At 37.9% G+C, this 25,749-nt stretch overlaps 1 protein-coding gene across 5 annotated transcripts in view; it reads right to left on the bottom strand.

Moving 5' to 3' along the window:
- The window catches only part of Cntn5 (contactin 5), a 1,204,186-nt gene that overhangs the window by 330,874 nt on the left and 847,563 nt on the right, over nt 1-25,749 (bottom strand). For all 5 annotated transcript variants that reach the window (XM_031346014.1, XM_031346011.1, XM_031346010.1 and 2 more), the window contains one exon: nt 24,633-24,836. In XM_031346014.1, coding sequence (XP_031201874.1) covers nt 24,633-24,836 — 204 coding nt within the window. The remainder of the gene's footprint in view (nt 1-24,632; nt 24,837-25,749) is intronic.

The following is a 25,749-nucleotide window of genomic DNA, read 5'->3' on the forward strand; positions in this document are numbered from 1 at the left end:
TCCTCCTCCTCCTCCTTCTCCCCCTACTCCTCCTCCTCCTCCTTCTTTTGTTTTGTTTTTATTTTCAAGACAGGGTTTCTCTGTGTAGTCCTTGCTGTCTTGGAACTCACTCTGTAGACCAGGTTGGCCTCGAACTCAGAAATGTGCCTGCCTCTGCATCCCAAGTGCTGGGATTAAAGGCGTGTACCACCACTGCCTGGCTAGCTCCTCTTGGTAAGATTCTAAAGTAACCATATTTAAGACATTATCCTGACAAAATACAAGAAGGGGGGGTGATAAAAACTTGCTAAAGCAAGATAATAGGTTCACCCTATTTTAAAGTACTTTGCATTTTAGTAGATAATTTAAGTTCTAATGCAATAGAAAACTGAAGTTATACATACACTTATAGATAAGAAGTGGGTAGCTAGTAAAGCTTAGGTAGACTACAATGGGAGATGAGAGAAAGAAGAGATGCTGAACAGACAAATAGTAAGAATATTTACATTGGGTTGAGACAGTTATCTGTTGGAGTTAGAAGATATGGGTGGTGGAATTTTAATGATGAAATGTAGAAAATAAAATTTTAATTAAGTCATAGAAGTTAGAGCATCTCTGTGGCTTGTAGTGGGTGTTTCATTTATTACAAAGACTATGCAGGTGCTGTCAGAAAATTTTCAAAAATAAGTTCCTATTAGGGGATGAGTAATATTTAGAAGTATACTTTCTGATTTTTCTACAATGATGCTAGGAATGACTCTATCAAGTTATGTGAGTAATTTAAGAAATATTGTTTTAATAACCAGTAGTCATTTGGTTTCATTTTCTGGTAAGAAGTAGTAATGGTTAGGTTTAATTGTAATTTGACATAGCCAGAAACACCTGGGAGAGACTCCCACTAGATGATAGCATATATTTGGTTGGCCTATGGAAATCATCATAATACAGTTAATTTATGTGGGAATTGTTCACTGTAAGTGGTTCCATTCCCTAGGCAGGGATCCTGAATTATATAAAAGTAGAGAAATCAGACTGAGCACAAACAAGCAAAAGAACATGCATTTACTAATCTCACATGCATTTGACTATAGATGTTAAGAGTTCATTCTTTCCTACTATGAATTAGACTATGTTTTTTTCCTTAGGACTTTTATGTCTCCTGGAATATGCTCTGATTATAGGAAGAAGGAAAATGTCTTCTGCTATGGTGAACTTACTGAATATAACATACAAGTTAATCACATGCTGCCATATTTATGCCACTCAACAAAGAATGAAGATTTACAGCTGCACTGCACAGCTGCATAAAAAATAGCAGAGATAATAGAAACATCTGTGGGGGTTACTTGTGAAACCTCATGGACTCATCTGCCTTCCACCACAGACCCAAAGCCATGGCATGTTCCAGACTATGTCTGTGGCTTCTAAAATAAGTCTCTTGAACATCTATCCTTGGTCTGTACATAGAACACTGTTTTCAGTCATTTTATTTCTATTTCTGAATTTTTAATCTGTCAATAAGTCATTCCTTCCAGAAAATGTCCTTATGCAGAGCTATCTTCAAATGCACACAGCAATCTGCAATGCCAAAAGCCTTTCACTAATTTGGAGGAGTTGCTTCCACCAGCATAGTTGACCAGCTGCTTGAGATACAACATACAACATTAGGAGGGGATGTGCCCAATAACATACTTTCAACTATTGTTAAAAGTTTATTTTTACTCTCTTCTGCTTGGATTTTTTCTCAAGTCAGGTGGTTGAGAACGTCAACTTTCATGATGTTAATATTCACACATAAGGTCTTTTGTATACTGTGCTCTGGTTTGTTCAGGGAACATCTCACAGTGAATCTTATTCTACAAACTCTACTTGTTTCAGTGAGTATACTTAGGCATGATAGTATACAAAGGGACATTGTTTCCAGAGCTGATGCTATGATCGCAGCCTTCTCTCAGGAATTCATGTGCACAAAAGACAATGCAATGCCAAGAAACTGAACACCTGCTAGAAACCCAACACTTTGCTCAGTGTATGCAAGGAGGTTGCTATTTCAATATTGCAATACACAGCACAGAAGGCAGGATTTTCCCACTTGAAATGAGATAAATGAGTCTTGTAAAGTTTAGGTAACGCCCTCAGCATTGCTGAACTATTTAATGAGACACAGGACTCAAACTGACAGTTCTATTAGACGTCAAGCCACTTCCTCTCATGTTCCTATATTGTTCTCCAAGAAGAGTTCTTGTTTGCAAAGCAGAATGCATAATTTGATTTTCTCCAGTTTTGTATACAATCATGTTCTTCTTCAAATCTGACTTTATCAGAAATTTGTTTCCAAGTTACAATTCAATGCTACTTCAGCCTTTTTTCTATCATGTCCTGATTCCTTTACCCACAGATGAACAGAACAGCCCTCTCTACACAGGATCCCAGTGATTATGCTAGGCTGGAAGGTGATCTTTCTTGCCACTTTTCTGGTCTTCTCAGATTTCCTCTCAGTCCTGTTGCAGTCTGTCTTCTGGGTCCCTTCGACCCACTCCACCCTTATTCCTTCAGCATTCTTCCGTTGGTAAAGACCCACTGTTCCCCTAACTCTTTCTCCTCACCCCCTTCAGTCTTCCCATCCAGGCCATCGCTATTCCTCTGTAGCTCACACTGACGTTTTCAGAAGCACTTTCTAGCCAGGACCTAGGGGCTACCACATGTGTCTAGGATTCAGAACCAAATAAGGGAACACTTATCTAACAGAGGATATCATATATCTTCCCTAAGTAACATTTAAAACATCATAATTCTTGTGCCTAGGTCCCAGCACAAAAGTGTAAACATGAACAGATAAGATGATATGCATCCCTCAGAAGCCACAGACCTTATTGCAGTGGTTCTCTATGTTCCTACTTCTGTGACCCTGTAATACAGTTCCTCATGTTGTAGTGAGTTTTTATTGCTACTACATAACTGCAGTTTTCTACTGTTATGAATCATAATATGAAGGATCTCCAATATGCAAGCCCATGAAAAGATTATTTAGTCCCCAAAGGTGTTGGGAACCACAGGCTGAGAACCACTGCCATATTGTATTAAGCCTACATTTGCTTTTATAACTTGACACCAGGACATACATAAATATGATATTAACACAATAGATTTGTGTTAAACCAGAAGTCTTGTTTTAGTCACAGGACCCTTCCTTGAAAATTACCTCTTTGGTCACTTTGGCTTGGTGGTGCTTCACAGGTCTCACACTGAGTTCTATGCCAAATTCTCCACTTTCTAAACTAATTTTCCAACCCTGTGCTCCTATGTTTTAGTTACTTTTTCTACATGTGAACTATTCCATTTAGCTTTCAAAATCAGATTGAAATTTTATTTACTGTTCTGAAGACCAAACTTCATTCTCCTTTGTTTTAAAAACAGGCAGGTCAAACAATTATTTTATTGCCTATCTCATTGCATTTTAATGATGTTTGTATGCCTTTTATCCTGGTTACTTTGTCTTTTCTAGAAGTGAGACAAAATTTATTTTTCTTTCCAACTGAAATCCTTGAATATAAATAAATATATTATGTTCTCTTTGCTTATATGGCACTCCATGTACCCTTGTGTAGATCACAGTCTGTAGCTTTCTGCCACTGAATACTTAATTTTATTTTTTAATTAAAATTTTTGGTCATTGATAATTTGTTCTGAAAGTAGTTTTTTCACTTTGATAGTGTTTCTTGTGTCTAAAAAGACACATCTGTCTTTTTATTCCCAAGGGCATAATGTAGTTCCTGCTTTCACTGCCTTTGTCTCAGTTGCTGGTGTGATTGGCATCTGCTCTCTGCTACCTCCTCTTCCCAGTCCATTGTATACTATGAACCCACATCAATCTTTGGAATTGTATTTGCCTCATTTATTTTCCTTTCTTGAAAACTCAGTGATGTCTCATGGGTTTACTGATGGAATTATTGTTGTTTATTCAGTCATTTAAAGCCTTACAGATTTCTTATGAAGTGAGTCCTTCAACTTTAGTTTTCACGTGAGCATCATAAGTCTATCTGTTCTGGTCAGTCTGTTTCTCCTGATTAATATATTTGATGTATTGATATGCCAACCTATCTATCTAAATACCATCAGCAAGGCTGGGACTGTTAGTTTCACTATTAACTCCAGAGTGTTCACCCCACAGGAATGCTCCATCTCTCAACCTGTCTCAGAATCTATGACTTGCATGTTTCTTCTCTACCTCGCCATTGACTGCTTAATGTTTTATCATTTGACATGCTGTTTCTACAATGAAACATATACTCTGTAAGGGAGATCATTACTGAAAATAACAATAGCCCACTATGATGATGAATCCTTTAAAGGAATTAGTGGAGTCCGCATTATTTAGGACTAGAAAGATACCATAAAATTTCTAGCATTTCCCCCAACAGTCAGTCTTATACATTTGAAAATACTTAGAAGAGTTTTGTGAATTGACCAGTTTTGAATTATGTATAGATATAGTTTTATGGAAAGGAATAATATTTAAAAATAGATTAACCTATTAGTCTACCATTTTCTGTTTAATTTTTATCCATCAAGGAAAATTATGTGAGTTGTTTACTCAGAGACACGGAGATCCTGTTTGGATGTATATCTAATGAGTTAATTTCACTCTTCTGTGGTTTTTACCCGTCTTCCATTTCACAAAACATCCAATTCTGACTTGGCAAGATATACCAATTGGACTAAATCCATCAGTTTCTATGTTATCCATTGTTAAACATATTGGGCAGAATTAAGCCAAAATATGGGCAAAATATTTGAACCATAGAAGAAAATTATCAAATGTAACTGTAGCAAGAAACAATAGGTGCTAGGACCTCATATTTATTAGACTTTAAAATACACGAGTCTGGGTGCCTGAATGGACAATGCCATCAATAAAACCCTTGGACTACAAGCATGAGAACCTGAGTTTGGGCCTAAGAACCCACATAAGATGGGTGACACGATGGTCTACGCATGTATCCCAGTGCCAGGAACGAAAGCCAGGTAGATAGTTGGGGCTGGCCAGCTGCTCTAGCCTGTTTGACAGGATTCAGCACAATGATGGGTTGTGTCTCAAAAGTAGATGGCAGAGCCTGAAGATCAATACCAAAGGCTATTCTCTGGCCACAAATTTACCCTTAAACACACATTGACACACACACACACACACACACACATACACACACACACACACGCACACATGCACATGTACATGCATACGCATCCATGCCCTCTGCTCACATATTTATTTTATGTAAAAAAGTGTGTGTTCAGTTTATTGCCAACACAGTGAAAAAGGAATGGGGATAGGGAGAGCAGCACAAAAATGAGGGTAATGAGACAAGGACTAATGGAGAAGAGGCAGAAAGGACGTGTGTTTCCCCTGTATACAAAGTCCTGGTTCTGTTAAGTACCAAGCTGGCTTCAGAAGAGGCTCATGTTCTAGGGGTAGGTATTATATGTATTTACTGCCAATATACTTTAGCTTTGAATATTGACTTCATAAATCTAAAAAGCTTCTGTTTACTTAAGTTCTACACTGCCCTATCCCAGTGTTGAAATTTGTAGTTTGCAAATCTGTTGGCTTTACAGGCTTAAGTTGGCTTAGTAAATCAAGGTTTAACAATGTAAGGGATTCGATGACAAATTCAAATATAATCTAGAGAACCTTATTTCTTCCATTTTTTAAGTGGTTGGCATTTGGATTTATGAATGATGTTGAAGGTTATAAGCTACACCTCCCTAATTTGTCAGTTAGCTTTTTCTAAGATCTCTGAAGTTACAGAAGTCCATTAAAATCTACAATACAATCACAACACTTCTGTAACATTTGAGGTCATGTACCAATCATTGTGGTATAATAAAAGGTGACTTAATAATGGAAATAACACTGACATTTCATGAGGCTTCTGTTTCATGCTAAATCCTTTAGATATACCCTCTATTCATCAGAACCTCACTGAAGGGCTCTGAACATACTTATCTTATCTCTGAGGAAATTAATTCAAGGAAGTTGAAAATTTTCCTGATGAAAGCAGGTGATTATTAAATGCTCAAGTCAGATTCAAGTGTCTTTCACAGACATGATGCTAGCCTCTGATGAAATTAGGCTCAGACAGATATGGTATGGAAGGAGGTATTATTATTTTCTTTGTCTTTATTTTGCATGTTCCACTTTTCTCTCTGCACTATCTTCCGTGGGGCCTTTGCACATGCTTTTACCTCCTTCTGGAATTCTGCTCAAATAAGGGCAATCAATCAACTCCTTGTTTTATTTCCACTCCCCCTTTAAAACCCAGCCTACTTGTGCAAATTTTCTAAAAGCCCAGAGTTCAGATCTTCCCTCCCTATACACACAGCATAGAATTCCTGGTTATATTAACCATTTACACATGCAACATGGCTTCCTTAATCTAGACCATCATTTTTATTTGTGTTTTCTCTCTGCCCACAAGCCAGTTGAGAGTTTGCTCATATGCAATTGTTAAAGTTGCTCCGTGAAATAAAAGATGACAGATCCAAAGTTCTTTATGCTTATTATCTTTAGTTTTACGTCAACTTCATATAGAGAGTTGAAAGAATCAAAATACCAGTATTTATAAAGAATGGGAAACATAGCTTCCAATGACCCAGAAGTGGGACAAGAACCCAGTGAAGGTTGCTCTCAATCCACACAACATACAACTTTAAATAGTGCTCCATTAGGACATCTCCTCTGGTCATCTTTACACTTCTACATTTCTTCCTGTATCAACCTAGTTCCTTTTCCCTCAGAGTGTCTCAGTAATACTTGTGACAAACTAATCACTAGCTCACTAAAGTGAAAATTATTGATCTCTGATTCTCTTGAAGGAATCTCTCCTGTAAAAACAAAATGCTCATTCATTGTATTGATTATTTATGCATTGGGCTTTTAGCATGAGTGCTGCGTTATGTTACAGGCAGGGAAAGGTTTGTAGACATCAGTACTCTTGCATTCTACTAAGATAGCCAGAGGGCCTATTTCAGAGTTTACAATCTCTAAATTATCCCCACTATTTTTCCCTTGCTATTTTCCTTTCTTTAACTCTGAATTTCTGATTCTCTGAAAGCTTTTTGAGATTATGGCTTCATGTAGACAGAAGCAAACTGAGAAGGGCCTGAGGCAGTGGCCAGTAAAGGGGAAGGCAGCTCTTTATGAAACATGGACCAGTCATCCATCTGTACAATCCACACTACACATTTTTGATCATCATTTTGAGACTGCTAAATATCTCTTCATGTCAACACTCATTATTTATTAAACCAGCAAGTGATAAAAATACTCATTAAGAACCCATATATTCTTCATTCTTTTTCTTTCATAGTTAATTTTTAAGTACTACATTTTACAAGGCAGCCTACATGTGAAGAAGGAGCATGTCATATTAAGTAGACCTTACTAATTATAAAGGAAATTAGACTCCATATTCTCTTGATAGATATTCTGACAGATAATTAACACACTGAGGAGAGGCAACCTCACATTCTCTAAAGATGAATCATACCATTCTCAAGGATCAGGATAACCTGGTTTTCCTTATGTGGGTTAATTCTTATACTTTGTCTTATTTTACAGGTTGTATAGATTCATGTTTTTTTGATAAATTTAGAAGAACATACTTGTAGCATGTATTCCAAGACAATTAAGAAGAAGCACATACTGAGTCTCTTAGCCAGAATCTTTGGGAAGTCCATCTTGCATATCTCATGCCAGATGGACAGGGGAGATGTTTCAGTGGGTAAAAAGGTTGCTGCCAAAGTAGGAAACTCTAAGTTAAGCACTTTCTCTTTATAATGCCAGTGCTGTACAGGGGTGAATGACACATGCGGATCTTGAGACCTTGCTATCCAGCTGGTGTACCAAATAGGTTCAGTGGGAAATCAGGTCTGAAAAATAAGTAAGGTGGGAAGTAGTAGAGAAAGATCCAAGGTTAGCCTTTGCCCTCTACATGTTTATCTGTGAACATCTGTACCTGTCATACATCCATACTTGCACACACCTGCATATATATGAACCATCAAAAATACAAAGAAATGGATCCCAGGGACTAACATAGAAATAAATCTGACACCCAGATGTGATACTGCTCTCACACCTGCTTCAGAGGATGGGATAGACAAAGCAGAAGACTTAGGACACAGTCTTTATCCCAGATTTGTCACTGATTGTCACACATAGACATAGGTCTGGAGCTTGTTGACAACTGAACAGTAAAAGCAAAGAGTAAAATGACACTGTAGTGAGACAAGAAGAGGTAAAAGTACCCTCTGCCCCCCATAATTGCAGACTATAAAAATTATGTTCATTGTGTGTTTGTGTGTATCTCTGTGTGGTGTTTGTGCATATGTTTTCTTGAGCGTGTACATTTTTGTGTTTATATGAATGCATATTAATGTGTTATATATGTGTGCATCTGTATGTAGGCATGTATGTATTATATGCGTGTGGTATATGTATGTGTGTGTGAATGTGTATATGTGTATATGAGTATTTGTATGTATGTTTGTGTGTCTGTGTGTGTGAATGTCTGTTTCTGTGTGTACGTATGTGTGCGTGCGTGTGTGTGTGTGTGTGTGTGTGTGCATAGATGTATAGCATTCACAATGCTATTTGATTGTCTTGGGGAAAATGTTCTGTATTTAAAGTGCTCGTCTTAAAACCATGCTGATCTGCATTTGATCCCTAGAACCTACAGAAAGCACCTGTGTGAAAACACAACTGATTCCAGTGCCGTGGAGGCAGAGTCAGAAGAATAGCTGGAGCTGTGAGGCGGCTGGCCTAGCTGAATGGTGCCTTCAGTGCTTCAACTTGAAAGGTTTCAACTCAAAGATCTAGGTAGAAATCTACTGAAGGACAGGCTCTGAAGTTGACCTCTAGCCTCCACAGGCACCTGTATGAGAATGGCACACATCCACCTTTCTTACATATAATAACACACTTGACGATGGCATGCATCTACCTCTCTTACATAAAATAACATACATGAGAAATGGCAGGCATCCACCTCTCCTACACATAACAGCACACATGAAAATGCCATCCATTCATCTCTCCCATATATAATAACACAATGAGAATGGCATCCATCCACCTCTCTTCATACAACACCACACATGAGAAATGGCATGTTTCTATCTATCTCATGTGCAAAATGTCAGTCATAGAAGATTTGTGAAAACTTAAGTGTCAGAAGGATTTAGTTAGTCTCCAGGCTTCCATTTTCCTCACTGATTTTTGTCTACACTACTAAATGACAAAGATTATCAAGCATGAAGATAAATCAATGAGTTTTAAAACAAACTGAATAACGGCAAAATATATTGTCCTAAATCAGTTACCACCCAGATTGTACACTTTGAAGAATACAATACTCATTTTAATATATGAGTCACAGTATATTTTTAAAGAAAATTAGTCTTTTCATTCTGTGGTAAGTATATAAACTATCTCATCATGGTAAACTGTGGGGCAAACTATCCTAAATATTACAGATTGTTTTCTGGAAGTACATTTAAAATGCTCAGTATCTAAGAACTGGTTTTTAACACAAAATCAATTCCATTGTTCTTTCTGGATGGAGAAAACCTTAAAACATACCACATAAATTACTCAATTTTAAGCAAATTGACTGGGATGAATTGTGAGAGTAATTCTAAGAGAGAAAATTGGAGACAATGATTTTAAGTGATTCATATAAGTGTCTTTTTTTAAGTGTCTTTTTTTGTTGTTGTTTTTGTGGATTTTTTTGTTTGTTTTTGTTTTTCAAGATATGGTTTCTCTATGTAGCCCTGGCTGTCCTGGAACTCACTCTGTAGACCAGGCTGGCCTCAACCTCAGAAATCTGCCTGCCTCTGCCTCCTAAGTGCTAGGATTAAAGGCATGTGACACTATGGCCTGGCTCATATAGTGTCTTAAGGCTATTTTTAAACACCTCACTGAGATAAAATAAAATGTCAACTATCATCTCACCATACTGAACAAAACCTTTTTCTGTGATGTACATTACAAACACCTGTCCTTTCTACTCTAGCCTGCCTCAGAAAAATATCCAGGCATCTAAGTTTTCAGCAAGATCCTACCCATGGTGATATTTCTTTTAAATTCAGAAACACTATCTGGGAGAAAAAAAAGAATTCAAACTTTAAAGATACACATAACATAAAAATACAAACATATAAAGTATTAACTGACTCATTATATATTTCATTGTTGCCAGACTTATTCTAGTTATACATGTGTGCATGTGTCTGAGTCCATTGGTGCAGATATCTTCAGAGGCCAGAAGAGGGTATCTCATCCCCTGGAATGAAGTTGTAAGAGGTTGTGAACCACCCAACCTGGGTGCCAAGAAGTTACCTCTGATCCTCTACAGCTAGGTAAGCATCAATAACTGCTGAACTCTCTCTCCAGTGCTGAATTCATCACTCTTTGTAGATTTATGGACTGAGTTCAGCATTGTATTCAGATCTTCAAATATCTTCCCTTTTTAATCCTTTCCCAGGTATCTCTCCAGAGAAGTAACACAAATTAATGATCCATTTGGGTGGGTGCTGAAGGTTCCACTAATTACTGCCTTTTGTTTTGGTGAACTTCCTGTGTCACACAAACTTCAGAGTCTGGAGACACTAGTGATGATTGTTTCTTCTGCCAGGTAAAGGTTCTCCTGGGAGAGTCTGGTGACCCCCACTACCAACCTGTAAGTACTTGTCCACCTGGGAGAAGAGAAAACCTTCAAAGTAACCATCCCTAGTACTTTTGATTTGAAATAAATTCTGATATTCCTTGATAAAAGAAGGAAGCAAATAAAACCCCTATATCTCTACAGAAGGGGGCTTGTAAATGAATGATGCGTATACTTTAAAAGATTCTAGATTATTAAAAGATTTTGATGGAAACACACTGGCACTCTAACATGCCAAGGATCAGAGGATCAGCGGTGAGGAGGACACAACATCTGTCCCAACACCAAGAGTAACTGGGACCAGTGGGACCCAGGTACACAGGAACTCCACCAGTCCCTTGGCATAGGTTTCTTCCAGTCTGTTTGGGCCAGTGCCCTGAGCAGACCATGAGCACAAGCTCCACAGCTAGTCTGACAATACCCAGAGGAAGCTCCACTCCCAAGTGCTCTAACATCCCCAGGATCAGAGGATCAGAGGTGAGGAGGACACAACATCTGTCCCAATACCAGGAGTAACCAGGATCAGTGGGATCCAGGCACGCAGGAACTCCTCCAGCTCAGTGGCATGGGTTGCTTGCAGTCTGTCTGGGTCCATGCTCTGAGCAGACCTTGGGTGTAAATTTGGCAACCAGTTCCAAACACCCAGAGGAAGCTCCATTCCCAGGTGCTCTAATGGACCGAGGATCCCAGGATCCCAAGATCCCAGGATCCCAGAGACAGCTTGACTCTAAGGAGTTCTGACACAACCAGGGTCACAGGAAAGACAGGCCCCAGTCAGATTTAACTAGGGCAGGTAACACTAGAGATAACCAGATGGTGATAGGCAAGCATAAGAACATAAGCAACAGAAACCAAGGTTACTTGGCATCATCAGAACCGAATTCTCCCACCATAGAAAGTCCTGCACACACCATCACACCAGAAAAGCAAGACTCAGATCTTAAAAGTAACCTTCAACAAACCTACACAAACCTAATTCCACCTCTAACAACAAAAATAACAGGAAGTTACAATTAGTTTTTCTTAATATCTTAATATGAAATTAATATTACCAACATATCCTAATTGACTGAAATCCAAAAATATGAGGAATTAGAAATTTGTTTGCTGTAATCTAGTGTTCTCTCTAATTTGGTAATTTGAGAAATTGGTCCTATATTGTACAATCCATATATACTTTCTGCTTGTTTGTACATGACAGTGTCTTGCTGTGTGCCACATAATGGTCTTGAAATCATGCTTCTCCTATCTCAGCCACTCTATTAATAGGATTGTTTATTTGATATTTTTACACTATACTGTGGCTTTCAGAACAGCTTACATATTTCAAAAGTATTTATACAGCCAAAAGAAATATAGACTACTAACTTGGGAGGTGGCTTGTAAGAGAACAGCAAAGAATGAGACTGAATGCTTTGCTTGATGTTTGTAACTATTGTATCAAGTTTGAAAAGAGGACTTTAAAAGTTACTCCTTCTCTGAGATGAATGCTTTTCAAAATCATTACAGCCAATGAACCAGATTCTTACCCTCACTTAATGTCTTTGCCACCCTCCAAGCAGATCCATTGTTCATTGAAACAGTTGGTGAATGATTTCATGGATAGACCATCTTAATACACACCATTTCTTAAATGAATGTAACTTGTTCTCTGTGGACTAAGAATGAAAACAATCTTTCAAGTCAAATAGCTTTGACTATAGCAGTAAATCTGTATCCAAATATTGTGCCTACAATTCATTCCTTGGTGCAGCAGAACTGTTAACTCTTAGCTTAACTATGGTGGAGGTAAAATCCTTTGGTGATGTGAGGGTCATTGAAATACAGCCTTATTACAATGAACCCCAATGTCTAAAAATTGTTCTTATTTTGGTCTTGTACCACAATAAGAGCTAAGATTTTAAGCTCTACTAAAAACAAGACAAACAAACAAACAAACAAAAAGTCTTTATCAATTTATGTTCATTTAAAAAACTAGTAGTGATGTATTACTTTAAAATATGCAATTAATATGTTTGGAGTTATTTCATATTTATATTGAGAAAATGTGAGTATTTTCATTATTGCTATAGACAGTATCTACATAAGACTGTTCAATTGATTCCTGCTTTATATCAAACAATTTTTATAATACTCATTTTTATTGTTAAAATATTTTATAAATTTTAAAGAATATGACAAAATTAAAAAAAAATGAAAGTTACTGTAGGTATTGAAAGGAGGTCTCTTGGAGGACTGTACAAAAGGGAAAGAAGAATATGATGTAATTCTATTTAATTAAAATATATTTTTAAATGTTAACAAATTCAGATAAATTGAAATTTTGTATCTTTTCTCATCACAATGCAATAAAACTTAAATCAATAAAAAAAGATGTTGATGTTTAAAAATGCTTTAGCAACTCTGATTGGGTAAATCTCATATGGGGCCTCATATTTTCCGTTTTTTATAACCGCCCCTAGATGATTTACACTAGTTCCTGACCTCAATAACATGTAGTTAGATATAATAAACATATATTTCATGTAGACTTTAGGTGAATCTCCTTAAAATTAATAATGCTCTTTAAAATTAAATAAATGACAAAGTATGAATTTTAGAGGTACCTTTTGTGATAGTTCTTGAAATTGTTTGGACAAAGGAAGCTATAAAGAGAGTAGCAAAGAGAGTAGTCTTATAGATTAAGCTGGTTGTTGTTGACTACTTTGCAAAGCTTGCTCACAGGAAGGTTTAATGACTTTCCCAGTATTCAGGAGGTGTTTGACTCTCTGGATGGAATCTATGGGTCTATACTTTATACACCTGCATCATAGGCTGATGTGGATAATATTAAGTATAAGGGAGATGAAGCTTAATGTGTAAGAGGATGCTTTTATAATAAAAACCAGACTGCTTGTTACAGGGTAGATTTTATTCCTATTTATAGCACCTATATGATGGCTAAATGATCGTAGGTAAATCATTCAAATATCTGAAGACAGGGCTAGAAGTTTGCAGATCATCATAATGTGGGGAGAACATGAGGGAGAAGAACCTGAGAGCTGGGGAGCACTTTCGAATGGAAGTAAGTGAAGATGCTAATCCACAGTCCCCATCCATGAGTGCTGCTGGCTGACCACTCCATTCCCAAATGTGGAAATATTGGTTCTCCACAGATGAATCTAAATTTGCACAACAAACAATATGAACAGCAGAACACCTGAAACAGCAACACTCCAGAAGGGTGGCTTATGACTACTATGACCAAATCCCTGCTAACAAAAGGCCGAGGGATTCCATGTAAACTGCTAACATTTCCTCCAGCCTATTATGTACCTGCTACGCTCTAGGAGCTTTGTTTATAGTAATGCACTTAATATTCACAGTTCCTTCTGCAGAAGATAATAAATGTTAACCCCTCGTTCAGGAGAACACATTGAGGTTTAGATAGGTTAAGTCTCAAACCCAACACAAAGTAGGCAGTAAATCAGACCCACATTAGTTAAAATGATTCAGAGCTACTCAATTTTTGAGTTCAGGTGTGATGTCATTCTCAAGAATACACTTTCTTGGTGGTCGGTCAAAAATGCAGGGTATAGCTAGTTTCTTGGTATCTCATCTGTGATTTTTTTCCTGTGTATTTTATATTAAATGTGGCAATGCCTTTGAGAATGAGTTCAGGTAGGGATAGTAAGAAGGCCACTGATTAGGGTATGGGGTGCTGTGCTGATGTATGTAGAAGTAGAGAGAGGGAAAGATGAAAATGAGTTTGCAGAAATGGACCTTACACAGCTAGCCAAACCTTGTACACTTGTGATTTAGACAATGGAGGATTCTAAGCAATGCACAAGAAGGAAGCTTAGAGGAAAGAGTGAAAGGTGCAGACACACCTATATAGGAGAACATGCTGTCTGGCAAGTCAGGAATATTTTCTTCTTTAGACATGACCTGGCACAAGGCTAAGGGGGAGGAAAGCTGAGAGAATACTGACACTTTTGACTAAGTGTTGTTTTATTGGTTTTGAGAATACAGTGAGTGGCTTGCTAAATATGAGTGCCAGATAGGAGGGCATTAACTAGGAAGAGGGAGTGCAGCAGAGATTGTGCATGGTGACCCTTAAGAAATCTCTATTGTGGATGCCAAGAAGTACATGCTGACAAGAGCCTAATATAGCTGTCTCCTGAGAAGCTCTGCCAGAACCTGACAAATACAGAGGTGTATGCTTGCAGCCAGCCATTGGACTAAGCTTGGGGTCCCCAATGGAGAAGTTAAAGCACTGAAATAGCTGAAGGGATTTGCACCTCCATAGGAAGAACAACAGTATCAACCAACCAGAGCTCCAGGGTCTAAACCACCAAACCAAGGAGTACACATGGAGGGACCCGAGGCTCTAGCCACATATGTATAGATGGCCTTGTTGGGCATCAGTGGGAGGAGAGGGCCTTGGTCCCATGAAGGGTCAATGCCCCAGTGTAGGGGAATGTGAGGGCAGGGAGGCAGGAGTGGGTGTATGTGTGGGGGTACACTCTCATGGGAGCATGAGAAGGACAGGATAGGGGGCTTCTGGGGTGAAATCCAGAAAGGGGATAACTCTTTAAATGTAAATAAATAAAATATCCAATAAAAAATAAAATAAAAAAAGAAATCTCAAAATGGAAAAGCACGTGGGAAAGCTTAACTGGTATATTTGCCATCTCCTTCTCCCAGCATTCATTCCACATTCAGGGCTAAGAATGATCTAAGCCTAAGGATTTCTACTCACACAGAGAATTCCAGAAGCTGGGACAGAATGAGTGACATAGGACCAACTTAAGTTATAAAGTGAGTTCTAGGCAAGCTTGTGTGTGTGTGTGTGTGTGTGTGTGTGTGTGTGAGAGAGAGAGAGAGAGAGAGAGAGAGAGAGAGAGAGAGAGAAAGAGAGAGAGAGGGGAAGGAAGGGAGGGAGAGAGGAAGAGAGAGAGCACATCTGCTAAAACTTATGTATATATTCAGTATTATTATATCATTATAAATGATTCACAATGTTTCAGAATTATTTCTTGAATTATAATGAATGACTTTCATCAAAATCAGGGAAAAGGCATACAGTACATATATATTTGGTAAATTTATCTCACTTGTAAGCACTTAATAAGTAATTCTTCAAAGTTTCTGGGAAATGCTGAGAGTTAATAAGATGTTGTATATTGATTTTTTATAATAAATTTTATCTCTATGATTAGAAGTTTGAATTATTTTTAAGACTGTTTGAGAAAATTGATTTGTTAGAATGACTAATTGCCAAGAACATCTGCGCAAATGCAGCATTCCTTCCATTCAAAAACTATCCAGTGACTTCCTGATATTTTCATTTAATTTGCTTCATATTGGGATGATACAGTTTTGAGATAAGCAATAGGAGAATAAATAAAATATTAGTGAAGGAAAAGTTCATACATTACTGTGGGGACTGACATAAAGCTTCTATATTGTTTGGCTTCATGGCTAAGATGTGTGTAGCCAGACAGAAATGTTCTTGTTAGGACTTCTCACATTCCCTTGCATCTTATCTTTAAAGTAGTGTTCTCAGCAAAGAACAGGGAATGGAAAATGTCCCTTGGATTTAGTAGAGGACATTAGATATTCAAGGAACAAAAAGAAGAAAGAGAGAGGAGGAGGGCAGGGGAGAGGAAGAGAGGGGGTGGTGAGAGGAGAGGAGGGGAGAGGAAGGGAGAGAAGAGGAGGAGGGGAGGGGGAGACTCTCTCTCTAATGTGTAATGCTTAGGAAGTCAAAGTGATTTTGTTATATCCCAATGCCCACTATCTAACAAAATGTTACCTTTTCATCCTCACAAACCTTCCTGCCCTCTTAGGATACTCATGATAGAGGAAGGCTCATCAATATATTTCAATGGAATGTTTCCATTTAAAATCCTTAATCATACAGGGAAATGTTCTGAACAATGCAAACCAACACCAACAGTGCCAAAGTCCTATTCTGTCCTTCTTGAGGGCCAACTGTGATGTCAACAAATACAGATTTCAGGCTCTACTGTTCTTCTGTACTCAGCAGAGAACTGATGGCGTTGATTCTTGGATTATGTAATTAGCTAATTCTGTACATAATTTCCTTGTTGACAAACAGCTTGCTCTAAAAAGTAAACATGTCCATGCATATGCTTTCAACCATTAACTTTTTCTTTGGTTCATTAGCAATAAAACTAAATAAACAAAGCCACCAGTTTCCCCAACAAGAAACAGTGTATTTATATTGCCGACTTTCTAATTTGTTCCAGTGTGGAAACTGATGAATCCTCTAATATAAGCCAATTTCTCTACATGCATTCCAAATCCACACTCTCTTTTCTTCTCTCCTCACTAACATGGGCATTTTAATTCTATTGTGCTATCTTACTCCAGAGATGCATAGGGGCCAAAACATAGTTTACCCATCCTGTCCTGTCCTCTCCTCCCTTCCCCTCTCCTCTGTTCTCCCCTTTCTTCTGTCTCCCCTCTCTGCTTCCCCTCTCCTCTGTCCTCCCCTCTCCTCTGTCTTTCCTTCCCCTCTGTCTTCCCCTCTCTTCTGTACTCTCCTCTCCCCTCCTCTCTCCTCTCCTCTGTCCTCCCCTTTCCTCTGTCCACTCTCCCTTCCCTTCTTGCCATCAATGTTCTTTTTCTTCTTTTCAACTTTTCTTTGTGTGTACTGGATTTGAACACTGCAGGAGGCTGTAGCAAGCATGTAGGTATTAAAAAGGAAGACTCTGTTTGACTAGGAAGTGAGGATTCTGTTCTTAGACATAATGGACTTGGGGAAGAAATATAGCTTTCCATATCTTCCCAGAGAACCAAAGTCATTTTCAAAACTCAATGACCCTAGATATCCCTTGAAATGGATGTGGATATTTTATATCACTATAACAGCAACACATTTCTTTTAGTTAATACTTACCCAAATGTTTTTATCTTTTGCATTAACACCTCAATGGTTTTCAAGATTAAAAATATGAAGTGTGTGTATGTATGCTCTGTGTGTGTTCTTTCACGTTGTGTGTGTATAAGTGTGTGTGTGTGTGTGTGTGTGTGTGTGTGTGTATGTATCTGTGGCTCCTGAGTTTAGGTGCCCCAGGCAGCCAGAGGAGAGATACAGATCTTGTATTGAATTATGAATTGTGAGGCTCCTAGTGTAAATGTAGACAACTCAATTCAGGTGACTTTCAAGAATAGCACATGCTCTTAATCACTAACTGTCTATCTCATTCAATGGTTTTGGAAAATTACGTCTCTCATGCAGTAAACACGGAGGTTGAAAACACAGTGTAAATCAAGGCTTCCTAATAAGAGTGGGAATTCTGTGAGAACATACAATGTGCAACATGACCATGGAAAACAGACACATGAATGCCAGGAATTGACAGAGGCAGAAGTGTTTGAGAGAGAGAGATGGCAGAATGAAAACTGGACAGAGAGAAATGTAGTTTGAACAGGAATCTAGGCATCTGCTATGTAGAGGACAAACATTTGATTCATTATCCTGTGTGCCATATTGAAAACCTGATCACTCATAACAATTTTAATAGACACATTTGTGTGTTCAATTTAGTGATGTATGAGACAGGCCTCATCAGGATGTTGGGTGATGAGGCAGAGGCTAGGATGCATGTAAAATGTGTGCTGGTAGTGAGGCTACATCTCCCTTTTCCATACAAGGACAACTGCTATGTATTTTTGCTCCTTTTTCTATATTCAGTGCCCAATGTAATATCTGATCCTAGTAGGTTCACTGTCCACATAAACTGGACATGAAAGCTTTGATTAGTTTCCTGAGCTTGCAACTTCAGAGCCAGTGTTCACAGGGCAAAAGTGCATAGTCACTCTTAGGAAGTGGAGATAGAAAACCAGCAGTACATCCTTCAAGACTCCCATTCTGGGACGCTCTTAGTGTGCTCTATGATTACCATTTGGAGCTCATTCTTTATGGTTCTGGTTATAGTGGGCCAATTCTGCCTTTCTGTAGACATACTTATCTTTATAATGCAATACCATTTTCCCGATTCTATCCTGTACTACACCCGCCTCTCGCTTCTGCCCTCAGATATAATACCTACACCCAAATATCAGTTCAAATTTTGTTTTCAAACTCAAGCTAACACATGCATTTTCTAACCAAGAGTTTATTAGGTAAAAATTTACTAGACCTCGAAAGGAAAAACTTCTGCCTACCCACACATCCTTTATTATTTTTAGAAACTGTTTTTTTTTTTTCAGAAAAGTGTAAAATTTCAATGTTCTTAAAATGACTTTTATAGGTAACACTATGGACACAGCAGCTTAAATATAATTTTTATATTCAAACCCCCACAGAGGTGTTTGCCAAGCTTGCAAAAATTCTGAATATAAACGCTGCCTCTGCCCTGAGAGGTTTAAAGGCTTGCCTCTGCCCTGAGAGGATGGAAACCCAGTGGGAATTGCAGCTGACAGTGGTGTCATCAATGAATTCATCCATGATCTTACTCTATTTTTATTTTCAGTGTATGCATTTAGTATTTGAAATGCATGAGGGCAAACATTCAGGTATATATCTTTTATGCAAAAATGCGTTTCAATTATCAAATAGTAAAGAATAATCAAATCATGACAACAGAGCCTTGAATTGCAATAATTTTTAATAATTTGTTTCTATTTTCACATCCTCTTGCTATTAAATTGTAATCATTGGATAACTTGTGCAAGTCTTAATAAGAATTGTTAACTTTTCACTTTATTTAAACGGTGTTTTAGAAGCTTGAGTGCTGGCATAGACTTCTCCATTGGTTTCCTGGAAGACCTGGTTGCCTGCGAGGTGTGTTGCAAACCCAGTGAGGAGTTTGGATACTGAAGGTATGTTCTCAAATGAGGGTAAAGATCTCATCCAGTAAATACATAAATACGAGAAGAAGAAGGTTGCTTACTATGCGCCCACCATTCATGTGAAAGAATTGAGTTCCATGTTACTCAAAGGCTTCGTGTTTAGAGACTGTGAATGGTTCCTGGAATTATTCTGCAAAGCTATTCAATAAATATATCCTCAACCTTATCCTTAGTTCCATTTCTTAAAGATATATATTTTTAAAATTTTTATGTTATATAAATTTGTGTGTGCCTGGATACATTGTGTATGTTCCACATGTGTGCCTGATATCTTTAGAGGACCAAAGAGGATATTGGATTGCCTAGCAGTAGAGTTATAGAGAGTCCTGGACCACTTACCATCAGTGCTGTGTAAAGAACCTCTGTCCTCTGCTTCAACAGAGGCAAGTCATCACCACCTTGCCAGCTTCAGGTCCTAAATCATAATACAATCTGACTGGTAATATTGACTACAATGCTTTGTTTGTTTGTTTGTTTGTTTGTTTTCTAGACTTTTGGGGACACATGGTTTTTAGCACTTTTTGTAATCCTTTTCATCCCCCTATTCTTCATTTTAGTGTTTTATTTACCTTTAATCTAGCTTGATGTTTTCTTTATAGGCCAGAACTGTATCAATATGGCTGATTGGTTGTGGTATTACTGCCCTCTTTTGGATTTCTCAAAGATAATAGTTTTCCTTCTGTAAGGTCTCTGAGGGAAAGAGGTGATATATAACCAGATAATGTAGCCAGCATTGCTCTGTGTACTACAGGTCTGTGACCACATATTACTGAAACCTCGCCCTAGATTCCTCACTCCCTGGCTTCCTCACTCTACACTTCAACTCTTTGTTTTGGTATCTCCTTGTGTTCTCTTGATTATTTTTGTTTCAATTTTTTAAAATTCTCTTAAGCAATTTTGATCCTCCAGGGCTTGATTTGAATGTCATATTTTTCTTATTTACCTGTGTGTTCTTTTTCACTGTAACAGTAGTTTCTTTTTTTCATATTGTAATGTTATCTTGATATCTGAGCATTAGTATTCAAACTAGAAGTTGCTTTTGTAAAGCAGAAATTTAAGAAACATTGCAAGGTTATCTTCCACCTTGGTTTTAACTCTTGTTTTTTTTTTTTATTGTTTTTACAGTTATGTTTTTATAACTTTAAGTTTGCTCATTGGCAGTTTCATAAATGTATATACTATGTTGATGTTATACTCACCTACTTTCTCTATCACCTCTCTCCAATATCTACAACAATCCTTTCTACAAGCTTTTATCTTGTATTCATGTCTTTGTGGGTGTCTATGTACGTGTGTGTCACATTGAATTTAACAAAAGCCATGAGAACATTCAGCTTATGGGGGAGTGGAAGGCATCAGTGATCTTATCTAATTTTCAACCCAAAGAACAATAATACCAGTAGGGCAGGAAAAATGTCCATTGGTGAAATGGCAGCATGACAATTGTGGGGGTAACAAAGTAGTCTCTGCTTGGGTTTGAAGTGTGCTCCACAGCATGAACTCATGCCTGGGGCTGTCAACCCAGTCAGAATCTTGTTGTTGAGTAGTAAGTCTCCCTAGAGGAAAACTTACTACTGTTTTTAATTTAAATTGACACAGCTGTCTAATTGCTACTATCTAAACTGGCATGGCTGGCTAATTGCTACAGACAAATGTAACTCTCAGCCCTAATCAGAGCTGCATCCCTTCACAGTGAATTGCAGTGTGTACACTCACCGCTGCGTATGGTGATGAGAATAATAAGTGATGGTTACTTGCTCAGGACACTTAGACCACTGACTTAGAGACTTGTGGATTGCTCAGGAAGAGGGTGAAAGAATGTAAGTGCCAGAAGATGAGGAGGAGGCTCGCTAAAGGCTATGTTCTAGGTACAACACAGTAGTTCAATTATGATCACATAGGAGTTGTGGTTTCTTAACTGAGCTGTCAACCATCAATCATGGATCAGGGAGGGGTCATGCAGCTCTACTGTCTGTTGAACTATTGGCTACTGATGGATTCTTGGGGAGAGGAACTCATTGTCTTCAGCTGTGCACCCGTGGGTATTCTCACTACCAGGTTCTAATCCCTAGCAGTAAATTTTGTTTTTAAAAGGAACATATTTAGGATACATATCTCAAATCATCTTAATTATCTTAATTTACATGACACTCAGTGATTCAATATTGCTATAATAATAATTCTTAAATATCTGATTTTTAGCTTTCAGAGTTAGTTACTCGGAAATATAGAAAACATGGCCACAATTGTTTTTTTTAATTAGATATTTTCTTTATTTATATGCCATGTGATTTCTCCTTTCCCAGTTTCCCCTCCAAACAACAAAAAACAAAAAATAAGAACAAACCCCTGTTGCCTCCCCTCTTCCCCTGCTTGCCACCCCACCCTCTCCCACTTATTGGCCCTGGCATTTCCCTACACTGGGGCACAGAACTTTCACAGGGCCAAGGGCCTCTCCTCCCATTGATGACCGACTTTGCAATCCTCTACTATACACATGCTGCCAGAGCAATCAGTTCTACCATGTGTACTCCTTGGTTGGTGGTTGAGTCTCTAGGAGCTCTGAAAGTACTAGTTAGTTTATATTGTTGTTCATCCTAAGGGGCTGCAAACCCTTCAGCTCCTTTGGTCTTTTCTCTAACTCCCTCATTGTGGACTCTGTACTCAGTTCAATGGATGGCTATGAGCCTTTACTTCTGTATTAGTCATGTACTGTCAGAGCCTCTCAGGAGACAGCTATATCAGGCTCCTGTCAGCCAGCACTTGATGGCATCCACAATAGTGTCTGGATTTGATGATTGAATATGGGAAGGATTCCCAGATGGAGCAGTCTCTGGATTGTCCTTCCTTCAGTCTCTGCTCCATAGTTAGTCTCTGCAACTCCTTCCATGGGGATTTTGTTCCCCCTTTTAAGAAGGAATGAAATGTCCACATTTTAGTTTTCCTTTTCCTTGAGTTTCTTGTGGTTTGTGGGTTGTTCTTCCTGTATTCCAAAATTCCGGGCTGATAACCACTTATCAGAGAGTGCATACCATGTGTGTTCTTTTGTGATTGTGTTACCTCACTCAGGATGATATTCTCCAGATCCATCCATTTCCCTAAAAATTTCATAAATTTATTGTTTTTAATAGCTGAGTAGTACTCCATTGTGTAGATGTACCACAATTTCTGTATCCACTCCTCTGTTGAGGGACATCTGGGTTGTTTCCAGTTTCTGGCTATTATAAATAACATAGTCACAACTGTTAAAGTCAACATCAAGTATCTTCTTACTGAATTTTTAGTTTTGTTCTTACTTTTTACCTATGCATCTGTGACATTATATATGTGACCTGTGGTTAAATTTATCAAATGTACAATATTGGGTTTCTTATGAGTATGGGGGATATTTTGTTGGTAATCTACCTTGTAGAGTTATTACTATTATACACTGCATATGTGTGTGTGTGTATACACATATGTTGACTTCCTTAATTTTGAATTACTATATATTTAATAATTTATATATAAGTTATATGTGATACACATATGTACATTGATAAGCAAATTCTTACAGTAGAACCTAATTCTAACAATATATTCCATAAGTGTCTTAGTCAAGTGTCTTTTATAAGTCTTGCTGTGAATTGATGCATGGCCACAGCAAGACTTATAAAAGAAACCAGACTTCGGGTTTTGAAACCTCAAAGCTCACCCACAGTGACACTTCTCTTCCAATAAGTCCACACCTCCCAATTTTCATAAACTTTAAGAACAGTTCCACTCCCTGGTGAACAAGCGTGCAAATATATGATCCTACAGGGATCAATGTCATTCAAATCACCACAAACAATAGGTCATTTTTTAAAAAGAATTTAAAAGTGGGTGTTGTTGTAGATACTGAAAACACTTGGGAGATGGGAGCAAGAGGACAGAACTTTAGAGCTAGCTTTAGCTACACGAGACTGTCTTGTGGAAAAAAGCAATATAGAAGAACTCTAAAAAGTCTTAAAATATTCTTTTTAATACTTTAAAATCAATCAGAATTCTCATTCTCTAGTTCACTTCTTAATAATGCCTTCACAGATAATTTTTGTTGCTCGGCAGAGCAATCTACATATTATATATCAACTACAATAGAGTACTTGACTTTTTTAATACAATATCTAACTGTAAATGTCTATAAATACAAATGAAGTGTTTAAGTGTGAAGATCTTGTGGATAGATGGCAATTCCTATAATTATAGCATCATTACACCTGCCTGAGCTGCACTGAATAGTTAAAGTTACAACTATTCCTATTATTGGAAAAGTAATAACAATTATAATTGTACAATGAAGTATTAAAAGCTTAATACTCAATTTGAAGCCAGATGAGCTACAAATGCAATAAAAACTGAGCCCATAGAACTCATGCAGCTAATACACATATGCTACAGACAGACCCTAAGGATGAAAGAGAGAACAGTAGAGCTCACATGACACTCCTTTCCAGTTTTCATTATAATAATTAATTAAGTAGCATAGTGATCAGTATTTATTCTCTGTGAATCATGCATTTCCCATAATACCATTGTACCCATGTCTGTGTATGTGCATACATGTGTATATTTGTGCATGTGTATATGTGCATGTGTGTGTGTGTGCATGCGTGCTAGTAGTGCATGTGTGGTGGGGAGGGTGTGTGTGATGCATGTATGGAAGCCAGAAGTTGACATCATGTGTCTTCCTCAACAAGTCTATACCTATATTCTGGCTAGCATGCTCCAGAGATTTTCTTGTTGCTGCATCCTGAAGTTGGGATTACAAACAATCTATGCCTGGCTTTATGCATAGGTCCTTAGGACTTGAATCGATGTCATGAATCATAGCACAGCAAACATTTTATCAACTGGGCTATTTCCTATCACTCATGTTAACATTTTTATTCTGCAGCATACACAAACTCAGATTAAAGAGTAGCATTTATAAGAAGGGTAGATGCCTTTTAGTTGATTTGTATTAGGTCAAGTGCTTAGAAAAGCAGCAATGATACATCTTGATTTTTGCATGTGAATTGCTTATCATTTAAAACCGTAACTCACCATCATTTCGCAGCGTGAGCGGGGTTGGAGGACTGAGAACACGAGCATTTGTCACAGCATTTTTCACCAGACAAATGTAGCTGCCAACATCTGATGTTTGCACTTTAGAAATATAGAGGTTGCCTGTCTCTTGGGATATGAACCGCCGGCTGTCCTCTGCCACGAAGGAAGGGAACTCATTGAAGACCCAGCTATAGATGATCTCTGAAAACACACAAAATTTCAACAGCTGTTGAATAATACAGATCATTTAACTGGCAGACAAAGTTCAAACAGCAAAGGCTTTGCTAAATAGTCCTTGGATCCAAGGCCATACATATTTGATCTACAAATAATTTAATATCTTCTATTCAGAGCACAGCTCTGGTGTGTGGCTGTGGGAAGAGGTCATAGAGTTCCTGATGCGCTGCCTTCACTCCCTTTCTATTCTGAGGTGTGCTTGATATTCAGTACTGTGATATCTAACATGAAAGTTGAAAGTTAAAGAGATAATGCTTTGTTTTTCTACATCAACTTAATGGATTAATTTTACTCAAACCTGTAAAAGAATATAGAGAGATGGCAGCATACACTGTAAAGCAGAACATGAGAGATATGCACTTAATCCTATTGATCTATGCAAACTTCTTGAGTTAAGAGATTTCTAGATTTTAGTTTTTTACTGATTTGTTAATCAAATATTGGCTGTGGGACACCTCAGACTAGACATCATTCCAAACTAGGCATCTCTCATCACTAAATGAAACTCCCAACACTAGAAATAAGTTACATCTAACAGAGGTGTTAGTCAAAGGGACCCTATGGAACCCCCAAAGCAACCCAGGCTATTCCGAGGCTTATTGGTTACTTTCTATAACCTGATGGGCATGCTCCTTTGTTGTAGAAAACACCTACATAAGTCATGAAACACAGAGACATCAAACTAGTTCTTATGTAGAATCTTTCCTTCTACTTCTACTGTTCCTGCCACTGGAAGGTACTCTGCACACTCCCAGAGGAAAAAGGTAAATACCAACCCAGCTACCCCATAATCTACAATGGTAAATACTAACCCAGCTACCCCATGATCTACAATGGTAAATACCAACCCAGCTACCCCATGATCTACAATGGTAAA

Source organism: Mastomys coucha, unplaced genomic scaffold, assembly GCF_008632895.1.
Source record: "Mastomys coucha isolate ucsf_1 unplaced genomic scaffold, UCSF_Mcou_1 pScaffold23, whole genome shotgun sequence".
Lineage (NCBI taxonomy): Eukaryota > Metazoa > Chordata > Mammalia > Rodentia > Muridae > Mastomys > Mastomys coucha.